Source organism: Trachurus trachurus (genome assembly GCF_905171665.1).
Source record: "Trachurus trachurus genome assembly, chromosome: 21".
NCBI classification, from domain to species: Eukaryota; Metazoa; Chordata; class Actinopteri; order Carangiformes; family Carangidae; genus Trachurus; species Trachurus trachurus.
Genome location: NC_139899.1, coordinates 29519214 through 29542192, shown reverse-complemented (window position 1 = coordinate 29542192; position 22979 = coordinate 29519214). Strand labels below are relative to the sequence as shown.

Here is a 22979-nt window from a genome sequence, read left to right as displayed (position 1 = left end):
TCTTTAAACATTAAAAAGCTCACGCTACCCCGAAATATATAAATTTCACGCATACAGGTGACATTCAACATTCAAGTGCCAGTGTTTTTTGTACTGTCTTTTGGTCAAGTTTCTGAAACTTTCAAAGAATCACTTTGAGGCTTACAAAAATAAATATTTGTCAAAAATGCTTAATAAATTACACAAAACTAGCAGCAAAAGTAGAATCTAGAAATCTGTGCAAATGGCTAAATTCCCCCGACTGCTAAATCCCCTGGTCCCAAATAAATCCTGGTTGAAACGTTGAGAACCCTTCCCCTTTGTAAACAAGCTGCGTTTTTTTTTTTACGTTTGTTTTTTTTTTTTTTTAATCATCATCATCTCTCACAATCTCCTCACACACAATATTTGGAAGCTTAAGGACACATAGTCAAAGACATCTATATAAAACTCTAGATGTGCAATAAAAGAACTTTTTGTAAAACTTGATGGGCACGACGACGTTAACGAGGGCCTACACAACACACCTAAATCAAGTAGCACCATTCAATCTCAAGTTCTCAACACTGTCAGTGCATCCGCTTTTTAGTTCGGTTTCTTTAAAAAAAGGTTTTTTTTTCAAGGCACAACACACCCGATGAGAAAACTGGGGGAAGCTTTTCTCTTCTGTTTAAATGTATATTTCAATAAAAGAGGTTGAAAACACACCCTCATCTTCCTCCCTACTCCTCCTCCTCCTCCCCAGTCTCTCCTCCTTGTCGACGGCCGCTCCTCTCTGAGAGGACGACGTCGTCGAGCCTGCGCCGGCCGGCCGACCCGGCTTCAACCGAGCCGCTGATTTACACGTTTTTTTTTTTGTTTTTTTTTTAAAGTTTTGTCCACGTCTGAGCAGAAGAACGAACTCCCAGAGCGCCTGACCTGACGGACAAATGGACAAGACAAAGACAGCACTTCAGTGTCCCAGAGAGAGAGGAAGTGGACGCTCTCCGTCTTTGGCCACCTCCACAGTTTATTTATTTATTACACTTTTTCTTTAACGCAGCTATGGAAACCAAAGCCACTGACGATGACGATGGCGGTGGCGGCGGCGGTGGTGGTGCACTGAAAACCCCCCGACCCCATTTTTTAAATCCTGTGACTCCTATGACTCCGCCCCATCGGAGTGCTGCTCTAAGCCCCGCCCCCTCGCCTTTCCCTCCCCCTCCCCGTCCCCCCGCCTCGCTGTTTATATTATTGATAAACCTCAGTGATCATTCCAATGCCTGTCTCTTATTTAAGATGAACCATGCCTCCAACGCAGCTTGAAAAGAGAAAACGTTTGTAATTAAGTTAAGCCTGCGACTCAGTTCCACGTGTCCTTCCTTCCTTGACCAAAAAACAAAACACTTGCAAGCGTAGAATACCATCTGGGCCTCGTGGTTGTCGTTGTCGGGGCGATTTTTTTCTCTTAAAGTGAAAAACGCGAAAAAACACCCACGCTCTTATTTTTGAAATTGGCCCTCCCCGATGCTGTGGTCCTTTTTCTTTATATTAATAATAATGCTGCAGCCATTTTGAACTCTTCACTTTCAAGATGGCAGGCATTTTTTTTGTTGTTTTGATACATATTTGTTAAGAGAAACGATTTAAAACAAAAACCAGAAAAAAAAGAAAAAAAAAATCTGCACACCGATGCACCGAAAAAAAAAATAAATGAAAAAACGTCTCAAGTAAAAGTAAAAACAAACAAAAAAAACACCGCCCACTTAAATGTAGCTAGCACTTGGTAACATACTAGCTGCCGTTAACACTGTCAAGTCAATTGAAAAAAAAAAAAAAAAAGTGGAGTAACAAGTTCCAGCATTGATTAATATTATTATAATTCATCTTCTCCTCAGCGATCGTTGGCACTGAGCTTTAATGACTTCTGTGTTGCTTTAAGATCACGATAGGAATGGCTATTGTTTTATCTTGTGTTTGTTAAAGAACTACCATATCCAGAGAGAGAGAGAACAAAAAAAAAGGAGCCTGTCCAGGATAGAGTGAGCAAAACAACAAAAAATAAAAAAGAAAGAAAAAACCGGAACAAAAAAAAAAAAAAAAAAAAAAAAAAAAGTTAAAAAGAAAAACAAATGTAACGCTCGTCCCTCGGGACCGTACGGTTGCTTCACAGAGTGGCCCAGTTAGTTATTATTATTAGACGTAGTAATGGCTCCATTAGCTGTTTGACTATAGAAAAGGCTACATGATGTTCCTGCGATAAATTTGAGGTTCAAATGGAATCATGACTCCGAGAGCCACAATACCCCAGTGTTTGCCAAGGTTTGATTAAGTCCAAGCTTATTTTTTTTTTACCTTTCTAATATATATGCATATATATATTTATATATTATACACACATATATATATATATTTTATTTTTTAACTTCACCGAACAAAATAAACTGTAAAAAACAAATTTAGAGCTCTTGGCCATGTTCATCTGGTGAAATGAAAACATAGATTTCCTGTTTAAATTCAAAAGGCACAGTACATTAACATACAAATGATCCTCAGGTTATTTCAATCGGGTTTTTTTTTCTTTTTCTTTTTCCTTCCACAAAAAGAACAAAAATACTTTTTTTTTTTTCTCAAACGATGAAAAGTCCGAAGGTTGCTGTCGGACAATGCATGTCAGCATCCATGCTCACTCTGAGGTGTGCGTTATATATCTCTGCGTCTTCCCGGGTGGCTGCTGCGTCGCAACGTGCTGCTGGTGACTTTCCGTGTTTTATGCGGCGGCGGCGGCAGCGACAGCGGCAACAGTAGTTTGCGCCGTTGCTGCACTTCCCTTTTTTTGTTTTTCGGTTTTTGTTGTTTCAAAAAAGGAGAAGCGAATGGCAGAGAGAACCAGGGTTGGTAATGTACTGTGTGTCAGTGAAGCTACACAGGGAGGGTTTTGTTGTTATGGTCTGGCTTTTTTTTTTTTTTAAGTTAACATGTGGTTTCCATTGGGTCGGGTTGGCATGGCAACCTATTCCTTTAGGCGACTAGTTGCCCCACCAATCCACACTACTAGAGTGGCTGTAGTTTCCTCCGTAGCCGTCGTTGCTGTAGAAGTTGCCGCCACCACCAAAGCCGCCTGCAAAGGGAAAGTTAAGAAACCATTAGAAATGAAACATTAACCCATTTTGAATAATTGTTTTCTATACATAACTTTTGTTCTTTTGTCCTTGCTTTTTGGTTTAATTTTGCATGTATACCATGATATTATTTATTTATAACTATAGATTAGCATCAATGATTTTGATTTGTGAAATAAAATATCTTTAAAATGTGGTATGTCTTTTTTTTTTTGCCATAATTGTAAAAAACAAGGAAAAATCAAAAGCAGTAGGTACAATTTACAATAAAACCATGCAAATACATTTTCAGAGTGGTCATCTCCAGAATTAAATCATCTCATAGGGTGAGATCGACACTTAAATCATAATTCCCGAAATGTACATTTGCACAGCAACAATGGGTATTACTTCTGCTTTTATCTTCTAGTAAATTTCTCTATGTAAAATGATTTCCTTGTTTAAAGTCCAATACAATTAAATTACATTAAAATATTGTGGCAGATATTGTGAATTTAGTTGGAATTATTTTTGCAAAAAAATGTAAAATAAGGAAATCAATCAAAGACGTTGCAGCTGCTGTTATTCTGATGCTGCACTTGGCCATATGTGATCTATTTATAATTAATGATGCAGCTCTACAGCTTCACAGAATCGTGTGCATTAAGGCCACAGTGAATTTCTACCCTGTGTTTTTCATGCAGCTGCACAGCGTTGACAGTTAAAGTGAAGCACAGACACAGATAGAGATAGAAAACCAGTGGAAACCGGTTCCTCACCTCCTCCAAAGCCACGGCTTCCTCCGTGGCCTCCAGGGTTACGTCCTGTACGGCCGCCACCGAAGTTTGCAGCGCCGCCGGGCGTCTGACGGTAATCTCTGGCTCCGAACCCGCCAGAGAACCTGAAGACAAGAAGAGAACACATGATCAACATTTTGTGTGAAGGAAAAAACAAAACTAAAAGATCAGAAGTGAGAATAACAAAGTCTGAAACAACAACAGACTAAATGTTTGTGAAAAACGAGCTCATAATAAAAACACAGAACAAGCTGCTGACGGCTGCAACACACACAGCGTCATAAACATTTATAGATCAATAATGATCCAGTTTATGCTTCAAGGAAACGTGATGATCATGTGACTTCGTTCTCAGATGTCAGCAGTTCACCTGGTGACTGAGACGAGCTGCATCATGAGACCTGAGTTTACAACCTGACTGAGGTGTGTTCATGTGTCTTTGATTCGCTCTCATCATTCAACAGGACACTACAACTCAGTTACCACATTGTTCAAAGTAAAGCCTGGTCAAAAAACACTTGAATAGTTCAACATTTTTGCAAATTGGCCCATTGCCATAATCCCTATAGTCATAGCAGTAGGTTCGTCGGTGCAAGCTATTTTTAGAACGGCGGAGCAGAGCCGTGAGCTGCTCAGAGCTACGCTACGGAGGCTCATGGGATTTCTTGGTTTCCCTCATCAAACTCATCAGACAAATACACAATCCAACAACTCCACAACGCTCTGGTGGACAAGTTGTGACCTGCACATTCACCACGCTATGAGATAATAACACAACGTTACCACACAGAGTTGTTTCAGAGTTTAAGTCTCTGTATTTCCCTCTAAAACAACTCTGTCTGGTAACGTTCAGTAGATATAAATGTTCAGTTTACACCTGACTGTCTGGTGTGTGTGTGTGTTTACCTCTTTGAGCGCCCGCGGCCGCTGCTCTTGTGCTGGTGCTCGTAGGCCAGGCTCTCCAGCCAGGAGGGAACCTCCTGCTTGGCCTCCACCAGGATGTCCAGCAAATCTTTGGTTATGTTGCTGTTTTTGTCGTTAAAGAACGACGTGGCCAGACCTGAACAGAAAAAAACAAAAAAAACAAACCAGAGAGACGGGAGTCAGATTAAAACGTTCATAAAACTATCATAAGCACCAACTTTAATTAAGGTATCATAATAAAGCGTCGTACCGAGGTTGCCCACACGTCCCGTACGGCCGATACGGTGAACGTACTCCTCAATGTCACTGGGCAAATCGAAGTTAATGACGTGCTTCACGTTGCTGATGTCCAGACCTCTGGCAGCCACCTGCAGGAGGAGGAGAGAGGGGGGAGAAAAGGTCGTTTAAATATCAAGTCGGTTTCAGCTCGTCCGCGTTTTATTATGGAGCTCAAGTTAATTAGCGACGGCTACGAAAAAATCTGCCAACAATGTTCCCGAGCGGAGCCAAAGCCACAGTTTCCTCTGTGACCCAGTTGGACCTGGTTTCGTCTCCGGGGTTTTTCCCAAATGTCAAAGAGACTGTGTGTGTTTTTATTTTTTTAAAGCAAAGAGCAGGAAACTGAGCGTTGAGTTTACAGACACAATGACTCAGTATAAACTCAAATAATTAGTATAAACTCAAATAATTAGACAAACTAGAACCAGATCTGAAATGACAATAAACATGGTGACCAGGATTCATGTCTGGAAATTGCACCTTCATGATTGTTGTGAAATAGCACATGTGGCATTTGTTTTTTAATATCTAAAGTGTCTCAAAACTCAATAAAGTTTTTGCTGAATTAAATATTTTAATCTCCGGCGTCTTGCAGGAAACAACAACCACCAGACGTGATCCAGGGTTAGAGGCCCAGAACGGAAAATTAAATCAGGTTTTACTCGATATTAGGGGGGGGGGGGGGGGGGAAACAACCTTTCATATATTCAATATTGCAGAATCTGTTTTATAATCCTCCATGAGCTCCTCTGTCAGGCTTTAAACACACCGTTTTACACACAAGACACACAGAAACTAGCAACTATCAATATTTTATCATCCGTTTTTTTCCTATTATCCATTTTTACTGTCCAATCTGACCTTATTTTACAACTTTTTTTTGACATTATGAAGCACTTTATCATTTTCAAAACCCTCTTTTTGAAATCATTTTGTTAAATTGCTGCATCAATACTTCTATTATTAACTGTATGATTAATAATCACATCATATTTTATCATTATTGATCTTGTGTCCACTCAATACCTGATGAAATGTATTGCTATAAATTGGCTTTTATCCACTCAAACAGCTCATTTTTTCCATTTTACCCATAACATAGGTGTCACTTACAGCTGTGGCCACCAAGATGGGGCAGCGCCCTGATCTGAACTGGTGCAGCGCTTCCTCTCTGTCTCTCTGGGACCGGTCGCCGTGGATACTGGTGCAGGCGTAGCCCTCGCGGTACAGGAAGTCCTCCAGAGCGTCGGCTCCCTTCTTGGTTTCCACGAACACCAGCGTCAGCGAGTCTTTGCCTGCCGGGAGCGCAAACACACGGGTTGAGACAAAACAAGGAGGAGGAAGAAGAGGATGACAAAGAGCATGAGGGGGGGAAGGAGAATAGAAAAATAAAAAGAGAGAGAGGGGGAAAGAAGGAGGAAAGAAATTCACTGATAACTGGGGGGACGAGGCTATAGATGGATGGATATTTGAACCGAAGAAGAAGAAGTGGAAGAAGATGGGGACTTACAACTGTTGTACTGAAAAAGTTGCAAGTTTATGAAGTAAAAAGAAGAAAATCAAAACAACCGATATGAAATTTAAGATGGAGACATGTGCTGCAGAAAAAAAAAAACTTAAGAGTCGATCCTGACGTCAGTTTGGATGATGAAAACAAAAACTGAATTTCTAGATATTAAAAACCACAATCTAGGTTGATTATTATAATAATAATAATGATAAAGGTAAAGATAAAGATGGCTGAGGGGTGATGGGGCAGGACAGGTCGCATCGTTTCACAGCTACTAAAAAAAAAAAAAAAAAAAAAAAACCCTGCCACTGGTTTTACCAACGCACTCTGGCACAAGCCGGGAAAAACAAAGCTCCATCCAGCAAAGCTCCGTCCTCTCCATTATTACTTAAGCCTGTGAGTACTTTGGAAAAAAAAAACACAAAAAAAGCGCAACAAAAAGCCCAGAGCCGCCCAATCAGACGAGCCGAATTGTGGTTCGGTGGCCTAACTCTCTCCCTCTCCCCCCCTAACAAGCCTCTTCACCTTGTGTTGAATTACAGCCAATTGTGCTCTTTTCTAGCGAGAGAGAGGCTGCCTGTGACATATATTACACATGATCGGTTTGCTTTTTATAGTTGGCAGGCAGGCAGCTGCACCGGAAACAGTTGCTTCTTTGGATGTTATAAAGTCAAGTCAATAAGAAGAAATAAAAAAACACAGGTCTTTTAATCAATTCCAATTAAAAAGTAAAAAATGAGTGCGATTTATGTATTTATTATCATTATAATAAGAGTTTGGAGTTGTACAGACTCGGTTGCCGTCGTCATTTAAACCTGTCACAACCGTCTGACTCCTGGAAACTCGGAGCTCTTTCTATGACAAGCGGCCAAACGCGATGGTGTGGAGCCAGATGACCCGAGCCCGGGCGGTGCTGAAGCTGAAAAAAAACAAAAACACTGCAAACTGTCGATGATTGGACCTACAAACAAACTCTTCGTTGGAAATGAAAAGAAAAATCATTAACAAAATACAAAACAATAAATAAGTTGAAATAATAAACAGAACGGAGTGAAGCGGGGGGGAGCGGAGGGACAGGATGAGCTGTGGGAGGATGTGATGTTTTTTGGCTTGTGGGTCAGAGTGAATATTATGGTATGGTTTCACACTTACCCGGTTTCTCTGGGGCCTCTGTCTGATTTTCCTGAACCTCACTGGGAATAACTAAGATAAAACCAAACCGGCCAGTAAACGCAAGGCTGCTTCAGTAGTAACACAACTTTCACAGCTTTTAGATCATCATTAAAAAGCAAAAAAAATAAAATAAAAAACACCCCCTTTTTAAAAAAAGAAAAAAAAAAACACGGAAAGTGATTTCAGAGCCTCCTCACCCCTGAATGCATCACACTAACATTTTATTTATTTTTTAAAGGGATAGTTCAACATTTTGGCAAAACGCTTTAGTCGTAGCAGTAGGTTCGTTACCTTTAATTGTCGGTGCAAGCTATTTTTGGAACGGCGGAGCAGAGCCGCGAGCTGCTCAGAGCTACGCTACGGAGGCTCATGGGATTTCTTGGTTTCCCTCATCAAATACACAATCCAACAACTCCAAAACGCTCTGGTGGACAAGTTGTGACCTGCACATTCACCACGCTATGAGATAATAACACAACGTTACCGGACAGAGTTGTTTTAGAGGGAAATACAGAGACTGTTGATGAAAAACTGTCCCTGAAGGCAACGCGCATCAGTGGTTTTGCATGAATTTACCTCTAAAACAACTCTGTCTGGTAACGTTGTGTTATTATCTCATAGCGTGGTGAATGTGCAGGTCACAACTTGTCCACCAGAGCGTTTTGGAGTTGTTGGATTGTGTAGTTGATGAGTTTGATGAGGAAAAACAAGAAATCCCATGAGCCTCCGTAGAGTAGCTCTGAGCAGCTCACGGCTCTGCTCCGCCGTTCTAAAAATAGCTTGCACAGACAATTAAAGGTAACGAACCTACTGCTACAACTATAGGGATTATGGCAATGGGCCAATTTGCCCTTTAAACGTTTTCTTTTTCTATTACGAACAACATTTGTTAGCAGAGATGTAGCAAAAGTCAATATTAGCTTGATATGGGGCAGACTGACACACAGGATGATGGAGTTAGAGCCCAATGTCACATTCATGGGAGGAGGAAAAAAAAAAAACCCAACCAACAACAACAAACAAAACAAACACTCGCTCTCTCTATAATTTTTGTGTGTTTTGCGATTCTCACCTGTGGCGTTGAGCAAGTCGAGGAGGAAGGACCTTTTGTCTGTCTCCTCCACCCACACCACCTTCTGGGTGATGTTTTCTGAGGTGGAGCCGACGCGACCGACCGCCAGGAAGATGTAATCCTCCAGGAAGTCACGAGCCAGGATCTAGAGAGACAGAGAGAGACAGGTGAGGATCGGAATATCTAAATCCGTGAAACAGGAAACTATGAAAACCTCTGCGGCGGCGTCGACAACGGCCTCGGACCTGGATCTCCTTGGGGAAGGTGGCGCTGAACATCATGGTCTGGCGGATGCCCTTGGGCGGCATCGTGTCCTGCTCCACGATGCGTCTGATCTGAGGCTCGAAACCCATGTCCAACATGCGGTCGGCCTCGTCCAGGATCAGGTAGCTGCACACACAAACACACACATCGCATATTTAATTATTTTTATTTATTTTAAAACAACTAGTGCTACAACAATTAATGTGGAGGAACGAGATCAACCGCCTGCACGGAAGATGGCGGACACGGGCGCCGCCACAGGTTCAATCCATACGGGAAATCAGGCATTTTTCGTGTATATTATTCTTTATATATATTAACATAATTTTAGTTTTAATCCTTAAAGGGATAGTTCAACATTTTGGCAAATTGGCCCATTACCATAATCCCTATAGTCATAGCAGTAGGTTCGTTACCTTTAATTGTCAGTGCAAGCTGTTTTTAGAACGGCGGAGCAGAGCCATGAGCTGCTCAGAGCTACGCTACGGAGGCTCATTATGGGATTTCTTGGTTTCCCTCATCAAACTCATCAAATACACAATCCGACAACTCCACAACGCTCTGGTGGACAAGTTGTGACCTGCACATTCACCACGCTATGAGATAATAACACAACGTTACCAGACAGAGTTGTTTTAGAGGGAAATACAGAGACTGCTTGATGAAAAACTGCCACGGCAGGAACGCACATCAGCGGTTTTGCATGAATTTACCTCTAAAACAACTCTGTCTGGTAACGTTCCAACGGCCAATTCGCCAAAATGTTGAACTATCCCTTTAAACGAGCCTTGCTGAGAGGTGTTCAAACCTTATTCAGTGCTCCGTCCAGGTCCGTACTGATAATCAGAGCTCCGACGGTTAAAAAGAAAGAGATAGAGCGGTAATAGAAAGAGTCGTGTGATTGATTGATTGTTCAATTGTTTTCTGAGTTCGGTTGCAAACTTCGGGTAGGTCAGATTTCCGGTGCGAAGGAGCGAATAAATATACATGAAGACGACCAACTTCCGGTGTCGATTGGATCTATGGCGGCGCCCTTGTCCGCAATCTCCCCTGCAGACGGGTAACTCTTGATTTTGATCGATCAAGCTTCTTGTTTTTCTTTTTCATAAATCCAATTATGAACAGAAATTCAGTTCATTAGTTGTGAAAATAATGTGCTTAGAGTTTGAAAAGAGTTTGAAAATGTAAAAAAAGCCCCCAAAAAATGTAAAAAAGCCAAAAAAAATGTAAAAAAGCAAAAACAAAGGAAAAGATGATGATATGATCTGTATATTACCTACTGCTGTAACATGTTATGTCAAAATGTCATAAGTAAAAGAATGTTATATCAAAATGCAAAAAGGGGGAAAAAAAAGAAGAAAAGATGATAAATATTAATTTATTCTGTGGGTAATGGGGGCAGGACTAGATAAGCTCTTGCTTCTCCCGCTTCCCCTTTAGGCCATGTGTATTGTATTATTTGAACTAGGATGAAGTGTGCCGACGATGATTTAAATTGACATGCCCGAAATAAACAAACAAATTGATTGATTGTCTCAGTGTGGATTCTGAGCTTTACTGACTTGCAATAGTCCAGGCCGATCTTGCCCCTCTCCATCATGTCCACCAGACGTCCGGGCGTGGCCACCAGCAGGTGACATCCTCGCTCCAACTCCCTGATCTGCTGCCCGATGTCGGCGCCGCCGTACACCACGCAGGGGCGCACGCGAGAGCGGTAGGCGACCTGCAGGAGGAGAAGAGGAGAAGGAAACAGATGAGCTTCTAGGTGAATGTTCACTAGATAGATAGATAGATAGATAGATAGATAGATAGATAGATAGATAGATAGATAGATAGATAGATAGATAGATAGATAGATAGATGGTTTAAGGCGTCTGGTGTTTTTCCTGGTCGTCACCTTTCTGGCCTCGTCGTAGATCTGCAGGGCCAGTTCTCTGGTCGGCGCCAGGACCAGAGAGAGTGGGTACTGCTTCCGTCTGCCGTACCTGCCGTTGTCCTGATGACAGAAAAGGAAGAATCACGTTCATACGAGTTCATTCGTCAAGCGATAACGCAGGATTTTATTAATTTTAATTAATTACAGTGGAAACCGAACACGGATCTAGTAATCAACCGCCTATATGGATCAAAAGACTTGGGACAGAATCATTTCTATACAAATGCTGTTGAATAATTTGTTTATAGTAGTCAAGAAATCTGCTTATAGTGTTGGTTTTTGGTCATTTTATGAATGAAAACATGTGCAAAAATTATGAGTATTTATTTTATTTCCTACTCCCATAATTCCTTGCCGGATGTCTGCTTCTGTTGCTGGCTAACGTAAAGTTGACACCTGGCTGTTCAGTAAAAACTAAGTCACCACCGATTTGCACTACAGACATACAGTCCTACAGACCTACTGTTATTTAGGAAACTGCACAACAACGTTAGAGGCGATTGCCTATTTATAATTTTACAGTAAGCTATACCAGGGTATATACAGGAATCTTGAAGTTAATTTTAAAACCTTTAAGACTTTTTCAAGACCTTCTCAATATTTTTCAACACCTCACCACCACTTCAAGCTGTAACCATTTACATCAGTGACACTTTTAACTTAACAGTTTTAGTTTGTGATAAAGACTATAGACCGCTATGATGATTACTCAAAATAGGCTGGGATAATAAATCTAAGGCAAAGTTTATTAAAAAAAAATTGATTTTGTTTCTAGTAGGGCTGTAGCCGAAATCCGAGTACCATTTCGCTACTCGGATACCTTCAAAATTTAAGACTTTATAATGTCGTGAAAATATTTTAATACTTCTTGAGGGTCTTAATTTTCCAAAAATTGACTTATCACCTTTTATTACTTTTCAAGACCCCGCGGATACCCTGTATACATTACTGCGCTGTATTGTGTACAGTATTTGAGTAATGAAACTTGCACGGTGCCTCTCAAAAAGCATTTGAAACGACTGTACCGTGTTTGAAACATTAAATAAGATTCAGTAAATGCTGAAGCTGTCCGTTTCCTTACATTTTTCTCATTGAAAAACTATGAAGTGAAATAATAAAAAAAAAAAACAGTTATAATAGTCATATTGACTCTGGACCCACGTGAGCACTATAAAGTTTCCACTGTATCGTCTTTCCTCCGTACCTGTCCGTTCTTGGCGGCCTGCAGAGCGTCCCCGGGGCCCTCGGTGAAGATCTGACTCAGCACCGGCAGCAGGAAGGCAGCGGTTTTACCAGAACCTGGAACACAACACAGCAGGAGGAGGAATCAGAGATAAAAAAAAAAAAAAACACCCACCACTGCTGTGCTGCTGACGAGACTAAAAACTTTCAGCATAAACTCATGAATTCACAAAAAGAAAGAAGAGAAGAGATACTGACCAGTCTGGGCGCAGGCCATCAGGTCTCTCTTGCTCTTGATGATGGGGATCGCGTGTTTCTGCACCGGCGTGGGACGAGTGTAACGACTCAGGTTGATGTTGCCCATGATGATCTCCCCCATGTCCACATCGTGAAACTGCAGAATCAAAAAATCACAAGTCAGTAACTGGTCTGTCTGTGTGTTTCTTCTCCAATCAGAAACATGCCGACACTGCATATGCACAGTCAGACCCTCTGCCTGCCCACCAACAATAGAGAAGACATGTTCACCATCTGTCCTGCTTGTACTAGGACAAAGTTGTTTTTTAGAGGTATCAAAGTAGCTTTTTTCCCCATGAGCTGTATTTTTGTCGTGCTGTCCTGAAATTTTGTATGAATTAGGCTAATCCAAACCTACGCAGTTTCAATGTCATTGTGTCTAGCTAGTAAATTATGTTTTGTCATGGTTGAACATTTTAGGTTAAAAAAGGCACAATTTATCTATTTTATTCCTCATGATGAACAAAACAGCCAATTATATTAAACCATGAGAGACTAAATGCTAAAGATAAACAAAAATAATTCCCCAAATAACTTATCTATAGCCTAGTTGTATCTTGTTCTATGGGACAAAAGTAGCCACATGTGTATATTTTCCTATGAAAATTGTAGAAAAGTGAATTTATTTGATGTCATACAGTGAATAAATCATCCAAAAGTACATTACCGTGCAAAAAAAAAAAAAAAAAAAGTAACTGGTCTGTGAAAAACTTTAAAACATCTTAAAAAAGACAAAAAAAAAAGAAAAAAGACAGAACTATTCCAGCACTTACGCTTTCAATGTGTGGCGGGCAGTTGCTTCCAGTGGCCTCCACGGGAATATCGTCGTATTTCTCAAAGTTGATGCCGGTGTTGCTTCCTGCGAAAAGCTCGCTAAGAGAGAAAAAAAAAAAAAAAAAAGATGTTTGTGAGGATTAAGGTTGACGGCTGTTGGTTTATTAAAGTTTAGATAATAATTATTAATAAGAGTCTTGTGTGTGTGTCGTCTTACTTTTCCAGACGCTCGTTGGGAGCGGTCGGCTTGGACCAGTCGTCGCCGTCTCTGCCGTCTTCTGTCCACCGGCTGTTTCCTCCGCCGGCGAAGCCTCCGCGCTCATATCTGCAAGACAAGAACATGAATCTGTGAGAAACCTACACATTTAAAGAGAAAACAAGCAAGTGGGCGAACTAAAAAACAGCTGGTAGCTCAGCAGGTGGCTACACACTTCATTGATGTGGATAGGTAAGTATTAGATTTAGCATTATTAGCATTGATAAAAACAAGGTGGTGCTACACAATAAATCCACCATCATGAACTTCAATTGCTCTACTGAATAAACAGCCAGCCCTACTTCACAGTAGCAGCAAAGAATAGGTTGTGCAACTCAAGCTTTTTAAATTTTAGTTCTTATTCTTTCATTTTGCACATAAGTCGAGCCTCCACCTTCTTGTCTTCTCTTACTTCTTACCACTATAATTAGAATTGGTAAAGCCGACTGTTATGGTTCTTACTTTTTTACTCGCTGTCTATTTTTCTTTACTTATTTATCTTGAGTACGTATGTTTTTAATCCAACTATATAACAGGGATGGTGCAATAGTATGACTTAGTTGGCAGTGTACGACGTGAATGTTAGTCAATTTGTCTGTTATTGTTACAAGTCATACACTAGGGCTGCAACTAACAATTATTTTCATTATCGATTAATCTGTCGATTATGTACACGATTAATCAGTTTAGTCCATAAAATGTCAATTAGTGTTTCTCAAACCACCAGATTACGTCCTCAAATGTCTTGTTTTGTCCACAAACCAAAGAGATACTCAGTTTATTGTCAGAAAGGAACTAAGAAACCAGAAAGGAACTAAGAAACCAGAAATATTCACATTTAAGAACCTGAAATCAGAGAATTTGGACTTTTTCTATATAAAAAAAAACTAGTACGATTGATTGACGATTAATCGATTATCGCTCAAATAATCGATTAATTGTTGCGGCTCTATGGTACACCGACCTTCCCCTGGAGCCGGCGCCGCCGCGGTCGTTGAAGAAAGTCTTGGACCTGTCGTTGCGTCCTCCGAAGCTGTTGTAGGCGGCGTCCCGGGGAGCTCCTCCCCAGCCGCTGCCGCCACCGCCGCCGCCACCTTCTTTGTTTTCGTAATTGCCGAAAGCTGTAGATTAAAAGAAGAAAAAAAAAAGATTAAAAAAAACAAATCTAGTTAATTATGTCACTGGAGATGTTTGTGAATGCAAAATCAGCTGTGAGACGTCGCCATGTTCTTACCAACCAGCGGTGGAACATGGTCTCTCCTTTAAAGGAAAGTACCGGTCGTTTTAAAAGCCATCACCTGAATCTACTGCTCTGAGATTAAACTCACTAACAGGACTCTTGATATGATAATGAGTAAAAAAAAAAACAACCAGGGTGGGGGGAGGGTTCAGTTAACGCCTTAAGCTACGCTGTCGCCGCTAAAGCTATGGGACTCATCTTAACATCTTTTAAAGGGCACGACAGGATTTCCCCACCTGCGTTTTGCAATGGTTGATTAAACGAGCCTCCACCCCTGTTACCACGGTAGGCACCGCGCCCACCTCTATCATTGCGAGGGGGTCCTCGCCCTCCGAAGCCCCCGTTTGAGCGGTTGTCGTGGTAACCGTTCACAAAGCCATTGCTGCGTCCGCCGTCCCATCCAGGTGAGTCTTCATAAGGAGACACAGAGTAAAAAAAAAAAAAGTGAGCGATTGAGCAGAAAAGTGTGATCATATTAATCATCAACTTCTGGCTGGATCTAAGTTCAGCCTAACTCTCTAACAGGTGGGATTACAAGCAGCTTTTATAATTATAATAATATTATCATTATGATTATGGACTAGGATCTGGACTGAAAGCTTTTGGACAACTATAAGAAGAAAAAAATGCTGCAACAAGTCGTGTCGTTGGGTTGAGTTAATGTCGTCAAGTGAGGGGGGGGAAGAAGTCAAAAAGCAAGTTCTACATCTGTCCAAGAGAGAGGATGCAGAGAAATCAAAGCACTGTGAGGTAATTATAAGCCACAGAATTTGAATTTAAAAAAAAAATAAAATAAAAGAGACTGGGGGCTTTGAGAGGATGACAGCTACCGAGCTCTGCGTGGGACATTTACCACAACGATCTGCCCAGCTTTGGACGCTGGCTGTGTCAACGTTCCCATCGGAGGACACACTGTAATAATCAGTGCAGGCTGAGGATGAGGCTAGTGGGGGTGGGCAGGGGTAGGGGGGAGGTGGTGGATAACGGGACAGTTAGCGCTGCAGCCACGGCGTGCTACGTAGCCCGGGTTCAATGCCACAACAACAGCATCAGGAGGCAGAGCAGCTGCACAGATCTAGTTTCTTTTCTTTGAGTTCAGCCCAAAAAAAAAAGTGCCGATTCTAGATCTGTAGTGTCTTCATGTAAAGCACAAGGAAAAGCCTTGTAATGCTTCAACACAGTTCACAGGCCGGTGGTCTACTCTACGTGCTTCTGACATTGATCTGAGCAAATAAATCCAGAGAATTGTGCAATACAAACATAAATTCTCAGTATTGTCTGAACAAACTCGAACAAACTCAACCCCCTCCCCACCCTCCAGTCCGTGGTGAATCAGCACAGACTTTGGTCGTTAGGAATTACTATTCTTTCTTTTTTGTAAGACATCATATTTCATTGTTACATCCATTGCTCTGCTTAACTAAGCCACATTTTCCTTATTTTACCTGCTTATCCGGTTTCTGGATCATATTGGTTTATAAGTTTTGGTATTCGTTTTTTATCCGTTTCGTGTTGTATAATTCTGATCCAGTATTTTAATATTTATCCTGGTTCTTGTGTTATTCTATATTTCTTGTTATATTTTATCCCTTCGGGCACTTAAACCTTTTAATGAACTGACTGTTGGGTTTGCAGTCCACACATACGTTCATGGTGCAATAAGATCCAAAGGCTGTGTTTATTCTGATTGATTATAGGTGGAGTTGTCGCCTCTTCCTTCACTGTAAATTATCAAATTGTTCCTTTTATTTTTTAACTGTGCAAAATAAATCTAAAATCAGGATGTCAGACAAAACTGTGGGAAGAAGGAAATGAAAGTAAAACGGTGAGTTCAGAGTTCAGACGTCTTCCTTGTTTCACTGTTGCTTCCAGCTCTTTGCTCAATTTTCTGCACTTGACTTTTTCTTTTTTCAAAAGTCAAAGTCCAATCTGTTTGATAGTTTTTAACTCATTACGGTAGAATTTAATCACTCAGACAAGTGTCAGACAACAGTGATGCATGTGCCCACAAAGCACACCATGCAGCAGAGCCCTGAGCTCAACTGTCGGCTACGGCAATGCAGAAAAACTTCAGTCCACATCATCAGACCAAACAACACCACCACCCCCCGGTGCTGGATGCTGAAACGATGCAGGACGTTGCATCTTCATCACAAAACAAAAAAGACGCTGCAGTTGCCTGAAGCATCACAACTAACAAACCTGAAAGCTGCACAGAAACAAGTCTGGTGAATCTCATAGCTGCTAAAGGCCGAGGTCTTTATCCATTCACAAAAACTATGCACCGTATATTTATCTTAATTTAGGCCTTTTTTTTATTCTAATTAGGTAATTTTGGAAGACTAAAATATGCACGGCCATTTAGGAATTTCAAACCGTCGAAGCACACGCTGCACGTGACTCAGGGAATCCCACACCTCTTTGAAAGGAGAATACCCCCCCTCAACCCTCCTCCTCCTACAACAGTCTCACATATTTCAGCTCAGCCTTGATGCAACCAGACGCACAAACACTACAGAAACCCAACTCCCTGCTCGACTTCAAAAAAAGAAAGAAGAGACCTTGTGCTGCACGGGTAATAATAAGTTAGCTGTGATAATCTGCCTCAAAGAGAACAGTCCCGGTTCTTTATCATCCATTAGATGCAGAGTAGAAGCCAGATGAAGATTAATCTACTTGATAGCTCAGACTCAAGTAGCTAGAAGGAAGAAAAAAAGAAAAAAAAAAAAAGGGTCGACTTTGACAACATAACCTCAGAGAAACAAAGATCCCTTTCAGACAAGACACAGCTACAGGTGAAAGAGTATTCAGTCTTGTCATGTGCCAAGGAACGGCGGGCGAGTGTGCACAGGTTTCTTCTCTCCTCCACCTTTCCAAATGTGATTCTAACTTCACACTGTGCTGAGCTGCTGCTGCTGCTGTTGTAGTAGAGGAGGAAAAAGCCTGCACACAAACACACTGCAGTTCTCAGCTGGGTTCATTAATCCCCACTGTACTTATTAGTATGTCGTAGGCCGGTCTATAAAGAACTTGAAACAGAGGAAGAACAGAGTTGTTGGAGCTGAACGGCGACGTCTCTCTTGCCAAAATAAAAAGCCCTGCTTTGATTTCATGACTGACTCACTGATGTTAAAATGGAAATTAAAACCCAAAAAATGGCTGAACAATGCAAAAATAAATAAATAAAAAGGTGAAGATGTTTTTTTTTTCAACAGAAACGGTCTGGTTATTAGTAAAACAGTCACACTTAGTGATGCAGTGCAGAGTCTTTAAGGCACCATCACCATGCATCATAAAGCAACTTCAATTGCAAGCTGTGGCAAACTGCTGCTGCTGTGTTAGGCCAAAGAATTTCTGCTGCATTTCAGTTCCTGCTTCTTCAAAGTGACCGGTGCAGTGGCGTTGGGCGCATTTTGATCATAAGCTGTTTATATACATATATATGCATGTAAACTACACTATGTAAGACTCTGCCAACTAAAGTAGATGGCGTGGCGTGGCATGCAGGTAGAGGTCAAGGTATACCACATCTGTTTCGCCAACCCCCACTGTAGGCATGGTAAAAGGCAAGCTCTTGAGAGGCCAGTCTTGGGTAACCTGAGCAAAGGTAGGGAAGCAGGGCTATAAAAAGACTCTCCACCCATGAACACTGGCTCATGCAGCATACGAGTGTCTGAGGGCTTTTAACTTTTAACTTTTTAACACTAAGGAGTTACCAATCTTAAAAAAAGCCATCCCATCCTGATGTATAGTTATTAACTCTGTGTCTTTGCTGACACTCTGCCTGCCATGGTTGTTGTGGGCGCTGCTTAGGAGAAACTTGAGGGGAGTGAGGGTGGGCAGTGCAGGTGAAATGTGCATATATAGGGGAGGGGTTAAGTCATTTTTAACGAAGCGGTCATATGCTTCAAAAAGATGAAAACTCAGCTCACTGCAGTAAAGAAGAAGAGCATTTGATGTTGCGTCTAATTGCCGTCTACCTATAGGATTTCCTGTTGTAAAGTGCAAGCATCCCCATCAGAGAGACAGGCGCATTAATTAATCATGAGCCTGTCGTTAAAGCTTACAGTGCATGTGCATATAGGCCTGATCTAAAACCCCCCACCCACCCCTTCACACTGGCTTTTGCTGGTGTGTAAAAAAAAGGCTATTTCATGCATCTGTAAATGCAGGTTGCCCTCAGCGAAAGCAGACAGAAGGGACTTACAGAGATTTACTGGTGCCACTGAATAACCGCACTGTCTACCAGCGGAATAAGCATTTCCTGCTGTGGAATAAGAAAACAGTAAAAACGAGAAAAAACGTCAAGTGTGCAATGACACAAAACCATGATTCCAAGTTTTTTTTTGTTTTTAAAATGTAAAAATTACTTGACAGAACGTCAGGCACAACAACAATGTGTCTTGATTTAAAGCCTTTAAGAGGCTAAACAAGTACAACAAGAAGAAAAAATGTTTTAAACTACCTCAAAACCACCTCAACCTAGTTAGTTACAAAACATTACGTCCACAGATGTCAACACTGATAAAAAACCACCACCACCACCGCCCTCCCCCCCACATTGCCCCCCTTATCAGAGCAGTCAATAGCTAGCACTCCTCTTTTTGTCCACATGTGAGACGCTGCACCGGGGAACAAAAATTTAAAAAAAAAAAGATTACCTATGAGAATAATTACTGAAATGTCAAAGTGTTTTGAAATTTGCTCCTCCATTGTCTTACTTATGAGACTTCGGCCATTTTTTTTTTGCACAGTCCCACTTGTCCTACTTTATCCGTGCCAAAATAAGCCATTGTGCACAGACACAGAAAGCTCCATTTGACACGGCTTTCTTTCTTTCGTGTGTCCTCGTGCAGCAGAGAACCAGAAATAAAACAATATAGTCTGGTTGATGCCTCACCAATTGTTTCGTTTTTCTCATTTGTGCTTGCTTTTACCATGCTCTGATGGGCTTTTAAATTAACCAAGAAGAAGGAGAAGAGCACAAGTCAAACCTGTGTTGAGGGTCTGACTGTGGCTCAGTGGGTGACTCTTGAACTCAACTCACCATTTTTGGAAGCCTCTTTGTTCCTCAAGTGAGGTGGAATGTAACGCCCTGGACGGAGGAGGAGGAAGAGGAGAGAAACACGTCACATGGAGTCAAACACTAATTTACTAAAACTGCTGCTGTTCACTGACCGAAGGAGCTATGAATACATAGACACAATGAAAAATATACTGTGGTGCTACAAGAGAGCACTTCTACACAATAACCGAGACCCTGTAATAAAGTCATCCACTGATTAACACTATAAAAACATTTCCCTTGCTTGTTTTGTATGTGTTTAAAAATGCGCATTTAGCCTAAAACTTGAATGGGATCAACTCAAAAGCACTCATTTCAGGAGCCTAATTACACACAAGTAAAGTATACTGTTTTACTTACTGCCAGTTCCTCCGCCTTGTCCGTCAGGGTTCAAGTCTAGGGCAGCAAGCTGCAAGAAGAGAGAAAGAGAGAAAATAATGTGGTTAAAAATCAAGTCATCACTACAAGTCAGGCGAGGAAAGTGCACAGTGGTGTGACAACTTTGATTTGATCAAAACTGGCATCTCATCAATTTGTTTCAAGTAAAACTAGCCGGGTCCCATTTGTCATAATGAGGATCTAGTGCTTTCCTCTGTTATGGACGACTGTAAAATGAACGTTTTTAGTTGTTTTTTTTTGTCTGTTGATCAAACAGAGACAGACATTACACTGTGGGAAATTGTAACAGGGTTTAAGATCTATAAATTGCTTTTACTATCTTGACAAAGGGACTTAAAGATCATGGACTAATGGAAAGGGAAGGTCAGATTAAAGGATGGTTAATTGTTCTGTCGTAAAACAGACTGAACAGGTGAAACTCCAGTCTTTAACTGAGGTATTTAAAAACGTGAAATGGGGGGCAACTTTGGACCTTGTCCATTTTGTTTGGTGCAGACCAATTAAGAGTTTCGTAAGCCTGGCATAAAGTTTTTGGAAAACAAAAGGAGGCCTGAATAATCCCCCATCACTCCAATTAAAAATAGCAGAAGAGGAATAAAAATAAAAGAAAAATGTCAATGTTTGATATAGCTAACCTAGTATTTATGTTTTAAGAGAGCATTACAGATTGTCAATCGATCCTTCTGCTGATAATGGGAATAAATGATCAGCTCAGCTGCAAGACCTGCAGTTGATCTAAAACATAACTGTTTGACAATAATTCATAACATAACCCAGCTCCTACACATTAAAACATGGCCCAGTTTACCTAACAAACCTAATAAAAGAGGAAACCGGCTGACATAATGAATAAAAACGACGAAAAATTAAAATAATTAAAACACAAGCTATCAACTTTGTATAAAACCCAAGCCGATAAAATGAACGATACATAAAGTTAAAAGGGGGTTATTTAATCTCAGATCTCGTTTTTACGGTCGCTAATAAAACCTCTGCCAACATTTTTTTCCTGCGCCACGTTTCAGGTTGAGAAGCAGCAGAAGGCCCAACATTAGCCGGGCTATGTAACTCGACAGATACCGGCCGGGCCGCAAATGTTGGTTTTGGTTCAAAAAATAACACGTAGATTCCAGTTACCTAGAATCAAACTCTCCCAAGAATTTATTAATTGAAGTCTGGTGTTTTTAATCGTGTTTTAAAAGGGGGGGCTGTGAGACTTTTTACTAAAACGGGGACATCGCATCCGCCATCACAATCCTCTCTCTCTCCCCCCTCTCGCCACCTCCATTTTAGCAGCCGCAGCGTTAGCTTGTGCTGCGTTCGCATCCAACTCAGAACTCGGATTTTTCCAACCTCAGACTTGGAAAAAAGTGCAATCAAAACGCCACCTCATGTCGAGTTGAGCTCCCACTCGGAAAAGTCGTTGGAAAAATAATCTACCCCAACAATCAGTTGTCTGATATCATCACACAAAAAATGCCAATACATTAAAACGTTGGGATATACATTATTTAACGTTACTTATGGTTAACGTTACAGATTAACGTTGTAACTTACAACACAGATGATTCGTGTTATTTCTCTTTATTTTTTAATTGTTTAGTGCCCTTAGTAATAATGTATTGCCTTAATAGCGACGTTGAACACTTTTAACGCAAAGTTCGTCACGGTCCGCCATGTTTTTGGTCGGAAATCGTAGTTTTTAACTGGGAGATTCTCCGCGTTCCGAGTTGTCGCGAACGCAGCATTAGCTCGCGGCTAACGAGCTAACAAGCTAGGCGGTTAGCCGCTAGCTAAACTAAGCTAAGCTAACGCCGCTACCGTTTACCCGATGAGAGTACATACATACATGTGCGTAACGGGGGAAAATCACCACATTTCAACGAAAAAAACAACCAACAAAAGAAGAAATAAGTAAGTACTCACCTGCTGATCTAGACCGTGTGGATTATCAATGACCACATGACTCATAACTAAAGAGAGTAGTGGGGGATTATTTTCTGAAGAGAAAGGATTTTCTTTGTTAGCACGCGTAGCTATACTCAGACGTTAACTTTAGCTTTTTCCTTTTTCTGTAAAGAATTCACGGCACGACCTTCAAATAAACAAAAACAACGGTTACTTTAAATAAATAAAACTACGTTGTTATGTTTCGTTATAAATATAATAATACAAATTCCGTTGGCTGTGGAGCTGCTGTTGAAACAGATAGATATAACCCCCTCCCGGCAGGCTCGCTTGACCGTGGTGGAATGAGACACCGAGCGCTCAGGTAGCGCGAGATATCGCCTCTGTAACCTCAGGAGCAGCGGGTTCGTCCGTCAGATCTCGCGAGATTTCCTCTCAGCCCTCGGATTGGTTTCGCCCAGCCAATAGCGGCATAAGCAGACACATGAAACCGATCATTAAGGGCCGTGTCGTCATAATATATTGAGTAATAATTTTTTTCTCTGATTAATGTGATATTATATGAAGCAACTGTCTGATGTTCTCTGTACATTCAGTTGTTCAAACCCTTTTCAATGAAGTTCACAAAAAAGGACTGTGTCGTAAAAAGTAGATGCACAATTTGATCTTTCCCTTCATCAGACCCCAGGAAAAGAACCAGGAGCCGAAACTCAAAGTTGTTTTTTGTTACCATTACATTAAAACAACCACATAATAGGTGCAAACTAACAGCAAAACACGAAAATAAAGGGGCAAATACATGCAAAATGACACTAAAGAGATGCAAAAACTTCCCTAGAAATGA

At 41.1% G+C, this 22979-nt stretch overlaps 1 protein-coding gene across 10 annotated transcripts; it reads right to left on the bottom strand.

The window, feature by feature from the left end:
• Positions 1-251: 251 nt before the first annotated feature.
• On the bottom strand, positions 252-22478 carry ddx3xa (DEAD-box helicase 3 X-linked a). Of its 10 annotated transcripts, none has more exons than XM_083997376.1 (21): positions 22154-22478; positions 20189-20237; positions 19811-19858; positions 18971-19030; positions 18289-18360; positions 15000-15173; positions 14488-14644; positions 13485-13592; positions 13267-13366; positions 12455-12590; positions 12219-12313; positions 10976-11074; positions 10641-10801; positions 9060-9204; positions 8815-8959; positions 7722-7772; positions 6173-6354; positions 5031-5148; positions 4763-4916; positions 3839-3960; positions 252-3079 (listed from the first exon to the last, which is right to left on the bottom strand). In XM_083997376.1, the coding sequence occupies exons 1-21, from the start codon at positions 22196-22198 to the stop codon at positions 2988-2990; spliced, it is 2313 nt and encodes a 770-aa protein (XP_083853502.1). In that variant the 5' UTR covers positions 22199-22478; the 3' UTR covers positions 252-2987. The 10 variants fall into 10 exon arrangements, with proteins under 10 accessions (XP_083853502.1, XP_083853505.1, XP_083853504.1 ...); XM_083997379.1 differs by having other exon boundaries at positions 15066-15173; XM_083997378.1 differs by lacking the exon at positions 7722-7772.
• Positions 22479-22979: the final 501 nt, after the last annotated feature.